This window comes from Leiobunum rupestre, chromosome 11 (assembly GCF_980474605.1).
Source record: "Leiobunum rupestre chromosome 11, qqLeiRupe1.1.hap1, whole genome shotgun sequence".
Taxonomy (NCBI): Eukaryota; Metazoa; Arthropoda; class Arachnida; order Opiliones; family Sclerosomatidae; genus Leiobunum; species Leiobunum rupestre.
Window position 1 is genome coordinate 48,381,630 of NC_143394.1, and position 13,334 is coordinate 48,394,963.

Genomic DNA, 13,334 nt, shown 5'->3' on the forward strand with positions numbered 1-13,334 from the left:
TTAAAATACAATTTGAACGGTAGTTTATCAATATCGGAATTTAAATATTATTAATTAAAATACAATTTGAACGGTTGGAATTAAAAAATTAAAAAAACTGAATTTCTAATTTACCTAAAAGAACAGAGATTTAGGTGTTAACAATGAAAGGCGTACGGAGAGGGCCTAGAGCGGATACACTTCTCGATACAAGAATTTTATGCATTCATTACGATTACTTTGTTGAGTAACACACCCGACGACCCAGTTAAGGTAATCTGAATAAACTTGATCATTATATAAACAATGTCGAAAAATTAGGCGTTCTTCGTACACGTTTTATTGCTAAACTTATAACCGTATTTTGTGATAATAGCAAAATTCTGCTAACAGCTTCAATTTTAATCAGATTAAGCTGATATTTTTTCGTGGCGTTTTTAGCCACATCAGAATAATAATTAATAGTTAAAAGTTTATAGTACACTTATTACGAATAATAATTAATAGTTAAAAGTTAATAGTACACTTATTACGAATTATAATTAATAGTTAAAAGTTAATAGTACACTTATTACGAATAATAATTAATAGTTAAAAGTTAATAGTACACTTATTACGAATAATAATTAATAGTTAAAAGTTAATAGTACACTTATTACGAATAATAATTAATAGTTAAAAGTTAATAGTACACTTATTACTTATTTCCGTTAATACGTTGTTTTCGTTTTAAACCTAAAACCATTCAAAATGTTTACCTATACCGTCGTTGTTTTTGCCACTACATAGAGGGTTTTCTAGTTTAAGCTCCTCCCCGTATTTGATATACCTTAAAATGTGTCAACAAGTGACGTGTACATGTTTTAACAAATTAATAATCAAACCGTTTTATATTTGTATCTCATCCAAGAAATTACGCTAAAATATTTATGAAGTTCACGCAAGATGAACACGCGTATAAACTACGAAAGGTGGTAAATTAATGTTATCCGAAGAAAATTCATAAACATATAAATATTACGAGATAAGTAAGATATAAAAATTGAACGTGTACATTCGTCTTTTGGCGGTGGGTTCAAATGGGTGAGAATTTCCTGCCAAATAGCGGAAGCATACACCGAATCACGCCTAAACATGTGCCACCTGTATTACTCCGCTTGGAAAATGAATTAATTATTAAACGTACCGGCTTTTGAAATTTTTTTGCGGAAGTTAATTAGTTAAAACTTTCATAGACTCATTATGACGACGTATTTTATCCCTTACGTTCTTATCTCTAAAGAAATATAGTATAAACTTCTGATAAAAGTAATTTTTATATTTCCTTTGGATCACGGTTAAATATAAAATATAAAAATGTATAAACCGGTACATTTTCCAAGCAGTGAACTCATCCGTTAACAGTACAAGGATTCTTTTGTAGTGAGGCGAGAGTAGATTCTAGAAACCCACGTGAGTTGAAGAAGAGGACTGTGTTCCAGAGAAATACAGTACGCCAGAGAGAGAAAAGAATTGGGGCTATGGTTCTCATGCTCCGAATCAGCGAAATTAATCAAACTTTTATTTGCAACGTTCCCCGTAAGGCTACGAGCGAGGGCGAGGGGAAATCCCTTATCATCCTGATCTTTCTGGATCTCGGCGAGAGCGTCTGTAACTACGCAATCTCATCCTTCAACTCTGCACCAGAGAGCGCAACAAATAAATCCCTTATACGTGCCTTAACTGCCGCGTATACCCCTTCTCTTCGCGTATGTTTCTGGAATAATGCACTATCTATATCGGCGATCTGTTTGGGAGGAGGCCTCTACAGAATGAATATTGAAATATTTTTGTTGGGCCAATGGTAACCCAAGCTTCAAATTACGGATTGAATACGGCGTTATTTTCTAAATATTTTACGCGCACTCTATTGGCTAAAATAAAATTGTATTTTTTTCTCTACCCACTCTTCGTCTGTTTGTGGAGGGTCTATAACATCTAAGCTTTGGGATCTGATTTTTAACAAAATTGTAGATTTACACGTTCTAGAGTGGTGGCTTAACCTCTATAATGTTCGAAAAAACCACTAAACTGAATTTAGTCACCAATTCAACATATTATTTAGCACATTAACTATTTTATTTTTCCGTAAAATATTTACTTAAAACCATTTGTTGTTATATTCATTAATAAATGAAGTTTTAATTTCGAATTAAAAATATTTAAAGTAGTTTATACGAACAATAATTTTATTATAACAGTAAGCTCTTTCCACCTAAAAATATTAAATCAGCCAGGTATCTTACTGGTTCTCGTGCCAAAGGGGAAATTTAATCATGATGTCAGCGTAGTAATCCTCCTTAAGTAAAAATAAATACATTATAGCTAAAAGTTTAATAAAACCGCTGGGAAAAGTACGAGCACACTTCACGATTCGAAGCAATATCAAATGTTATATTTAAATATACTGAAGTGAAGGTTGGTTTTCATTCGTACGTCAAGAATGTTTTAATTATTATTCCCGTCGCGTTTGAGACAAATCCCAATGACACGCATTTTTAATCAAAACTTTATAACCTACGGAATGGTCGCTGTATTTAAAATAACAAAAGTATGCCTGTCTTGAGGGCATCGGATTCGGAAAAGTTTAAATAATTGCGTTTGGCCAACTTGGCCTTTGAATAAGGGAACGAAACCTACAATTGATACCGGTTTCATCCCCCCGCACCCCCCCCCCTTGATATCATCTGGATCAAATTTATACCACGTAATACTCATTTGCACACCTACATCGCCATAGTATCGCCTCGTCAATAAAGGTTTTGCCATAGAAATAGACCGGCACGTCACGATTCGCGATGGAAATCGCTAATAACGCTACGTTTATACATTTATACATTCAAAACCTAATTGTATCGACAACGTATTATAACCGTTACAGAGAAAATAGCTTAAATGTTAAAAAAAAATGCTTTCGAATTGTTAGCGTTTTGTAAGGACGCGCGCGCGTGTTTCGATGTTATTGCGAGAAGGAACAAACGCGGCTATCTAGGCGCCTTGAATAGCTTGAAGATTGTATTTGCATAACGGGGAGAATTTTAGATCATCTATTGGAAAGAGGAGCATAATAGGGGGATTCGCGGTTTTGAAGTTTTGGAAACGAACACTCTCTCTCTACGCGTAATCGACGTTTATTTCGACGCTTTCGAAGCGAGTAGGGCGGCCCCGATAAGGCCCTGGACGAGTGAAAACGCCACTATTTAGGCCCCCGAGGACCATCTGAATAATGGCGGATCATTTTGAAAAGTACGCCCCCCCTCCCCTCCCCTGGCCCGGTCGTTCGCCGAAGGAGAATGTGCCGATTGAGTTCCCCGCCGGAGTGGTATAACTCTGGGAATAGTACGATGGTCTCGCCGCTCGTCCGGGGCCGCCTGGTCCGGGCTCGCCGACCGACGACGGGAGGCGGAAGAGTCAAGAGTTGCAAATGGCCGGAGATCACGGAAATCATAAATCTTTGCGGTAATTTTATTACGTAAACAAGAGGGAGACTGGCCGGCGTTCGGGGCTGCTAATAGGTTTTGCGATGTTTCTCTCTCTTGGCTTTGTTTAACGCCCAATTTAAAACAAATCCCGCCACCAAATTTGTTTGTCATCTATTACCCCGCACTCTCCGTGTTGTCCAAAACTCCGAATGAGCTGGAAAGTGTCGAATGATAACGCGGAGGTTCCTGCTAAAGTTTCTCTATTTGGCTGGCGCTGACTTATTATAATATTATTATTATTATAATATTGTCTTTAGTGTTAAATTAATGAAAATATTTATAAGATATTTTATCGTGGCTTCTTACTTCTAAAATGGTTAAGCCTGGTTTCCACTAGGACAAAAACGCCACAACGCTGAGAGTCGACGCAAAATTATTGCATTAGGCCTAACGGGAATTTAATAATAATAATAATAATAATCAGCTAGGCTAATACCCAAGGCACCACCTTGGGCCTAAGTCGTCAAGCGACTTTTGAAGCCATTAATTCAGGTGGCCGGGTTACAATGCGTAGGAGGGTGGTGGCAAGCCCTGCATGCCACGCGTTCGAGCCAACAGCTCCCTACACTAACTATTACCGTTAACCTCAACAAGTTTTTCGCGTCGACGTTCACCGTCGGGGCGTTTTTGCCCTAATGAAAACTAGCCTAAAACTTAAGGTTCGGTAATTCTAAAGGTATACATTTCATGTTGCATTAATATTAATTATAAATTTAAATACACCTTCGTGCTTGGTCTAGCCGTAGTAACTTTTTGAGGTTAACGGTAATAGTTAGTGTGATATTAATTTCGTAAATTTTATTGAAATTACTCCAAACGCGTTTAACTATTGCGTTATTTACTTTCGTGTAAACGTGAAGATAACCAGCGGTCAAGTTACCGAAGGACTTGCCACCACCCTCCTACGCATTGTAACCCGACCACCTGAATTAATGGCTTTAAAAGGCGCTCGATGACTTAAGCCTAAGGTGGTGCCAAGGGTATTATTATAGCCTAGCTGATTATTTTTACTTTTAAAATTTATATTTCATATAAAAAAAATTTTAAATTAAAATATAAATGTAAATACACTTAAGTACTTGGTCTAACCGTAGCAACTTTAAAAGTTTATATTTAATATTAAATTATTATGAATTTAAAATATAATAAATTTAAATACGCGATCGTACTTGGTATAACCTTGTTTCTTTAAATAGTAAAATAGTTAGTGAAGAATATTAAGAACTAAAAACTTAAAAATCAAAATAAATTATTATTAAACTATAATTTACCAACGCAAAAACCTGAAAGGAAGTGTTAAAGTTTAAAACTCCTTTGAAATTCCTAACATTTCAATCTTCATCACCTCTTTATCAAATCACACCATCTCTACCGATACAAAACGCCATTTAAAACTGAAACTCGTCCGTTTAAATATCCCGAAACCACGTTCAATTGATCAGCGCTCGAGCAAATACGTGGAATTGTACCCGAAAGAAATGATAGACCGTTGGAGGCGACGTACCCGCGGCCAGTCAGTCAGTCATTCGGTAATAGCCAAAGGCCCCTTATAATTTCGAACGATATCAATCTTTCGGCGGCCCGATGCGTCTTCATATCTCAGTTTCATGTTTATCCCGCGTCTGGCTATCTCTTTATACAATCTGCTTAATACACTCGAGCAAATTACGGGTTACGGCGGCCGGGTCAAGCTTTCTCAATGAGCGCAAATTGCTTCTAAGCCGCGTATATTTGTATAATTTATTGAACAGTCACGTACGAGCTAATTTACGACTTATCCGGAATTCGTACACCTTTCAACTTTTAAAATACCGTATTAAATAAACGCCACGTAATTTTATTTTAAAAAAATAACCCGGGTTAATATAGACATTTAAAAGATTATTTCGTCACAATATTTTTGCAGGGTTCGTACAAAATTTCCGGTATTAAATTCCCTGACATTTCCAGGTTTTCCCTGAACAAATTGCCAATTTTTTCCTGACCATTTTTGTTGAATAAATGAATGGTCTGAGGTAAAACCTGGAAAAATATTTATTATGTATTTTTAGTACATCTTTTAAAAATTTATTTGGCCGATTTTTTTAGGTCATTTTAAAATTCCCTTATTTTTTAGACCATTTTGAAATTCCTTAACTTTTCCCTGACCTTTTGGAATCATTTTCAAATTCCCTGACTTTTCCCTGACCTTTTGGAATCATTTTCAAATTCCCTGACTTTTCCCTGATCTTTTCGGGTAATTTACAAATTCCCAGGTTTTCCAGGTTGTGTACGAACCCTGTTTTATATTTACGTTCCCTGACTATTCCCTGACCATTTTAAGTGATTTTCCCTGACTTCTTAAAAAGAAAAATTAGACAATTTTTAGCCTTATATTTTGCTTTTATCAGAAGTTTATAAATTGAAAACAACCTACATTTCAGCTAGTACAAAAGTATTATTGCCACGTTAAAAAAAATTAGCAAAACTTTAAAGGAACTAAAAAATAATCATAGAATTTGTCAGATAACTAGAGTTAAATTACCGTATAAAAATGGCAAGATAAAATTTAATTCCCTGACTTTTTACAAATTCTTAAATTTCACTGATCATTCCCTGACTTTTTAGGTCCATTATTAAATTCCCTGACGTTTCCCTGTTTTCCCTGACGTGTGGCAACCCTATGTTATTTGGGGGGGGGGGGGGGGGGGTTTGGAGCGATATCATGGCAGTTCGGTAAAGAGTAACAAAAATAAAAAGATTTGTACGTACGACCATACATTTCGGGTCCTCCCCCTGACTACGCCACTGTATCATGGAGTGTTTCGCGACACCGCTTACGGACGACATTTCTTGTCGTGAAAATAAATAAATTTAGGCGTATGGGATGTAATCTTTGTCGGTACAGGTTTAAGAATTCCCGCGAGCGACGGATGCCCTAATTTTTATCACATTTTTTTACGTTGTTCTTATCTGATACGTTTATATGCCTGTGTTTTTTAAAAATATGCTAAAATTTGTCAGGAGTTAAAATATTTTTCTAAATGGAATTTAATTACGCGAATTAAAACGATGCAAAGAGATGATATATTAAACAACTTCATAAATGTGTACTAGTATGTTTAGTTAACGTCCAATGCATGTGCACTCCAACACACATACTTAATTTTAAAGCCTTATCAATTCCGATATTAAAACCTCGATAAATTTAAGTTTAATAATATTAATATATATATAGCATATATAATATATATATATATATATAATAGTATATTAATATACTATTTATATTGTAAGCAACCCGAAGAATAGTTGAAATAAACTGTATACACTTTTTTACCAAGTTAGTGTAGGGAGCTGTTGGCTCGCGTGGCATGAAGGGCTTGCCACCACGCTCCTACGCATTGTAACCCGGCCACCTGAATTAATGGCTTTAAAAATCGCTTGATGACTTAGGCCTAAGGTGGTGCTTTGGGTATTAGCCTAGCTGATTATTATTATTTATCGGTAGCTTAAAATTATTTTGAAACAATTTATTCGCTTTACCGTGGTAACGATGGTTTATAAAAAGTTATTGTCGTAGTTGAAATAGTTTTAATATTAGCGTTCCAATAGATTGTTGATTAAATCTGACATTGAAAATATCACGCCTGATATTTTCAGATTAGCTATTGCAAAACACCAAATATTTTAAAAGCAATTTGAGGATGGTTTTGTGACACTATGTCGTGGATAATCGGTGAGCGCTATCTTTCGGTCATCGGACCTTTTTCTACAAAGGGGTTGACCCTCTAACAGGCGTTTAGTTAACGACCTTACCAGACTCGGAAGCGAAACAGGGCCAAAACTATCTATATAACCCGCTGATACGCGGTCCAGAAGAAAACTGCCCGTTAAAAGGAGGACGGTGGAACTATCAGGCACTCTCTTAAGACAATCAACGTCTCGAAAGGTGATGCTGGATCCACCTCGCTAATATAAGAGCTGTGGCCCAGCTTCTGGCCGAGGACCATTAGGAAAAAACCACCGCATCATTGCACTAGCAACAAGACTATTAGTCCATTCTTCGCCTTGTTCCGTAACCGCCTCACTGTCTGTTTCACCCAAATGATATTTATTTCATCGCCATCCATTTTAAGGCGGCATCGCTGTCTTTAATCGTCGCTAAATAAAAGGAATTTGGCGGAGATTACCTGGGTTAAATATTTGCGGCTAGCTAAATATTTAATATTAAATATTCAAATTCCGTTTTTGCGCGCGATACTATACACTACGAGTCCTGGGTAAACACCCGTTATTTACCACGCATTTTTTAACACAACAGATATATTTTTAAACGCAAAATTCATTTTAAAATTAACTTTAAATGTAATTTTTATCATTGATCATTTTAAATTGAAATAAAATGCGGTATCGTTTGGTTTGTCATATTGATATGCACTAACTATTAACTAATACTCTAAAATATGAAATTGGTATTTCTGAATAAATGAATTATTATTTTTAATACCTGAAATACAGAAATTGGTATAATTATTGTTTTGTTAATAAATTTAAAATTATTTGTAATAACTGAAATACAAATTTGTTTTTTTTTAAATAATTTATTAATAAAATCATTATTTTTAAAAACTGAAAAACAAAATTGATATTTTTAAAAAATTTTGAAAATTTATTTACTCATTATTTAAGTAATTAATATCTTGAATAATATTTAAAAATAAACTTTGCAACGAAAGCGGGCATAACTTTGACCCCAGCACGACCTGCCATAGGTCTGTGATATTGATTTCGTAAATTTTATTGAAATTTCTCCAAACGCGTAAAGAAGTATGAAATATTCATGATCTGCCCGTCTAGCTATTGTATTATTTACGCGCGTGTCAACGCGAAGCCAACGTAGGCAAGATAACTAGCGGTCAAGTTACTAAAACACGAGCCTTTTACGGTGAACGAAATACTGAGGGCAAATATACTTTAGCGAGTGAAGTGCGGACACGGAAACTAGCAACTGCATTGGCACGCTATGGCCGGCGTTACGTACGAAAACCGAATTCAGTTCCGTTGACGATTGAAACGAGAGTCACAGAGAATGTAAATAAATTGTTAGCTCCTGATGATCCGAGTTAATGACGATTCCAGAACAATTAAATTTAATTAAATTAGAAAGCGTTCTAGAAATTATTTAAATTAAATCGGAAAAAAACTGGGATTTATTTTTCAACGTAAGTGGCTTTGTGTTGACGAAGTCGTGGCTATTGACTCTGGAAACACGAAACGTAAAGCTGTACGATCAGAGCAAAAGCAAACACGCGTCGTCGACCAAACTGAGGGAAAAACTTTCGGGATTGTTTGTTTAAGGCCGCCGACAAATCTGGTGAGAATTTTCGATTGACGAGCATCTCGTAGTGTTGAATCTAATGGCTCATTCGATACGTCAAAATGATCATTAAAATGACAAAATTGTTTCTACAACGCTTATCCGTAATTCGTACGCGTTACTATTTATTTAGTCTATTAATTATTTGGACTGTATCGGATTATTTAAAAAGTTGGTAACATTTTATTATTTGACTGAATCATTGGCGAGGGGTCGGACATTTGCCTGTTTTGTGTACGGGATTTTGGATTTTTTAATGTGGATTTGTCATACAAAGTCTATGGGAGCAAAATTTTTGGATTTGTGGATTTTTTCCCAAATTTTGTACGGGATTTGGCCAAATGTCCGACCCCTCGATCATTGGTTTTATACGGGGCTTCTCGTAAAAAGGGGGGTCTATATTTCGTTTCGATTTTAAAATTCAAGTGACGTCCTCAGTCGTATAAATTCGAGAAAATCAAGTCCTCAGTCGTAACTCGAAAAACAAGCGTTTAAGGCGAGATTTCGAATACAATTACCCGATACTTTTCACTTTCGACAGCGAGGCGCTCAACAGGCCACGGTGGATTCAATGGCAACGAATGTAATTCTTCTCGAGATAAAGAGTAAAGGGGGGAAATAGTTTTACGGTTAAAAGCAGTACCACCACAGCGTGCCTCGCATCTCAATCGGTTCTCCGGGACGCGGGTATAACGCCACTTGCCCTTTTTTCGGGGCTTTTCGCGATCGCAGTTCGGGCCTGGTTTCGCTTCGAGGCGGCTAAGATTGAGACGAGGTCCATAAGGACGGACTATCAGAAACAAAAATAGAATCTTTTAGTCGACTCTTTTGACTTCCCGTTATAAGGCCAGAGGGCTTCTCGGACCAGACTGAGAGCGAAGTCCGAAGAGGCCTTTTATACCTTAGGGCCCACGCGCCCGGGGGAAGGGGAGGGGGGGGACCCGGAGAGGTCATGATTGATAGCCGTCAGTAAGGACCACTCGGCGTGATTGATACGGCCGTGGCCAGATTCTAGTCGCTGACCCTACGGTGCTGGGTTACGACACGAGCCGAGGGCCCTCCCGCCATCACTTAACTCGCTTGTTCTTCTGGCCTTTTATATGGATATTGGCCCACGCGGGCCTCCGATCGCCTACTCTCTGCCTTATGACTTTCTTTGCAGCTTAGTTTACTCGGGTTAGCAACAGGATCGAAATAACGATTTATAGATTTCAGATTTTATATTTCGATTGGAATGCTATAATAAGATATTTAAGTATCTCGGACCCAAATTTAAATTAATTTAAACGCGATTTTGTACTACCTTTTTAACGGTACTAAAATTTTAGATGGTTAATTAATACCATTCTCGATTTATATCCAACTTTCTGTTAAACATTAATGTATTAAATATAAATTTATTTTCCATCTTGGATTAAACCAAATTATTTATAAGTTAAATTATTTTTCAGAATAATTATAATATGACCGAATATAATGTAATAAATAAAATTTTAAAATGTATTGATAAATTAAATCGATATTTCAAACATTACGAATATCTCTATCATTTAATTTAATTCGTACTTTACATTAAATTCGATTAAAATAATTAGAATTTTTAATTCACGTATTCAACTAATAGTAAATACGGATTTTTTACGTCGATGATAATGACAAAATTTAAAAAAGCGTATAAACAAGCTAATATCCATACTTCAAAAATTGAGGTAATTCTAACAGTAACTTTAATAATAGTAAATAAAAAAGGCGAATAATCATATACAATCATAAAGATTAAAAAACAGTTAACGAAGCGCTTGTTAGAGGTATTTTATTGTTTTCAATGAAAGAATAATTACTTCGATAGTTAAGTAATAGAATGGGAAACAATTAACTATCATACTATCGAAACGCTTGCCTTAATGGACACAAATAATATTTCTTATTACTTCGACCGCGAAGACTAACAATTTTATCACCTGTACTGGAATACTTAATACGTCTTGATGGAGGGGATCATCGACTAATGAATTTAAAAATGAAAGTTCTATGTATGAGGAGGTGGATCATTTGTTTAGCGGCGATCATTAGGCGGCGACTGCCGACGTCGAACCGTGAAATTGCCGGCTTCGAACGCCTCCGCCGCCCGTCCCTGATAATCCGAACACGATGTTAAATATCTCGGATTTGAAAGCTACGTTTAAATGTCGCGATTTTTGGGATGATATTTGGGTCCCATACGCGTGTATAACACCGTCAGGGGTGGAGGGGGGAGTCGCTTTGTTTTAATTATCGACGATGTTAGAGCCTTAAAGAAAACCATTAAATATCCATTATTCCCGACTGAGAGAGAGTTTTCGCGCTCTGGAAACCGTCGCCGAAATCGAGAGTCGACGGAGCGATTTTTGCGTCATTAAGTGCCGAGATAAGGTCGTATTAAGGCGACTGTCCCTCGTTTCGGCGCGCGCTTCTGTCGTTTCGCGGGTCCGCGCTGGGACGGGCGTTTAAGTCCGACGGCGGTCATCGCGGGTCAAGCTTACCTTGGTGTTGTTTGCGTGTAGTTTTCTTCTCTTTCATCCAGGGGTATTCCGTGACGGAGACGCCGAGTCCGTTGGGCGTCGGAGAGGCCAGTTTCGTATTTGGCGGGGACGGCGAATTTGGCGGCGCGGCGGAGGCGATGGCGGGCGGCGCGCCGGCGTTCGGGGCTCCGGGCGGCTGGCAGAGGGGCTGCGGCGGCGGCATGACCGGCCCGTTGATTGATGATCCCCTGTGAAACGTTTCATTGATATGAGGCAGCGCTGTCATAAATTCCGCCATGGACGGCTGGCTGTTGATAAACCCCGTCTCGCTGCAACCGCTCTCCATAGCGCTTCGGTCTCCCCTCGCCGGAGAGAGGGCTTGGTGGGGGACCCGCCAGGGGGCGCTAAGAAAAGGAGAGCGTAGACGAGAAGGGACACTCGGGGCTCGCGGAAGTGACCACCGAGACTCGCCAGAGGAGAGCCCTTGTTCCTTATCTTCTTCCTTTGGCGATTGTTGTCGGCGTCGGCACCAGTTTCGAGCACCGTTACGCGTGTTCCCTTCGTCTCGATCCGACTTCTGACGAATGGACGCGTTTTTCGACAATCATCCCAGCACCATTTCGCCGAAGAAGACCTTCTGTTTCTGTCTCATGGCAACTGACGCGACTCGTCCCTTCTTCCCGGGGTCATCGCGGCCCCAAATTCTTCTTTATTTTCCCTTCCGTATCGAGTCAGTTCGCTTTCAAACAGCCCGTATTTCAAACGAGCGAAGGATTAGCTAGTAGTGGTGGTTTGGGAACGCTCTTCCAGTTCGATACTTATTCGCGAGCCTGCCGAGTTTTTAAGGTTTCTCTCTGGGAGCGGCGACTGTCTGCGCGCTGGCGTTTCCAGTCCCCCTCGTGGACCAAAACACAAACTTCTAGACACGCACGCACGCCGGAGTTGAGAGAGGGCTGCGGTAGGAAACGGGGGGGAAGCGGCGAGCACGCCACTACCCGATACTACGTACTTTCACGCTCTCCGTTTCGTCACGACGTTATCGTTTCCCAGTTGGATATCTCGGAGGCGCTTTCACTAGAGGCAGCGCGCGCCGTCGGCCGCCCTGCGAGCGAAATTTCCAAAATAGCGTCTTCGGATAGTTTCTTTCTCCGCGACGATCTTCGGGGCGAACGGCTCCTCTCTTTTCAGTTCGGCTGGCCCCCTTTCCACCGCTACCCGCCCCCCTCTCGCCTAGACTGTAACGGAAAGGAATATACACACACCCGAGAATGCCGTAAGGAAATGACGCGCGCCCGGGGGGCTTGATTTTTACAAAGGGGGTGAAAAGGGTAGACAAACGTCAACGTCGGAAAAATCTCACGTTGTTCTTTCTTCGTGGCGTGTGGTAGTTTCAGTTTCGGGTTGTTTCGTAACGCGTTTTCACCGATCTACGGAGTCAAGCGTGTACGTGTATTTTCCTTTTATTTATTTTTATTTAACGATTCCTCGGTGAAATTCGTGGCGATCAAGTTAACGCGACGCCTAAAACCCGGCCCGAGCGTACTAAGTTTGATCGAAAGACGCGAAAAGTTTCGTGTCGCTCCAAAACAAAGCGACTCAAACTTTGCGCGGGTTTTTGGGGGAGCTTTGGAGAGCGAAATCCCTTCGTTTCAGTTCGAGTCACGTGATTAGTCGGCGGCCAATGGTAAGGCTGGGTTTTGTAAGTTCTCTCTCTCTGGTTGTGTGCTGAATAGGAAGCGAACTCGAGGGGGAATCGGCGCGTCGGTCGCGCATTCGCTTCTGCCCTCCGCCGCGAATCTTTCTCGCTCTGTCACAGGCTTTGATCTCCGCGAAACGGGGGGTTGACCCGGGGGGGAGGGAGGCCCGAAAAGCGCCTGCTCAGCCCCTCCCGCTTACTTCAGCCCTTTTTTTTTCATTTTTACTTTTTTTTGGACTCTGTTCTCCATCTTATGATATTTCCATCGGTACTCATCG

The 13,334-nt window shown here is 39.2% G+C and overlaps 1 protein-coding gene across 1 annotated transcript in view; it reads right to left on the minus strand.

Annotated features, from left to right (window-relative positions):
• pb (homeobox proposcipedia) overlaps positions 1 to 11,706 on the minus strand; it is a 50,152-nt gene extending 38,446 nt beyond the window's left edge. The window contains exon 1 of the mRNA XM_090162347.1: positions 11,382 to 11,706. Coding sequence (XP_090018473.1) covers positions 11,382 to 11,706 — 325 coding nt within the window. The remainder of the gene's footprint in view (positions 1 to 11,381) is intronic.
• Between the last annotated feature and the right edge of the window lie 1,628 nt (positions 11,707 to 13,334).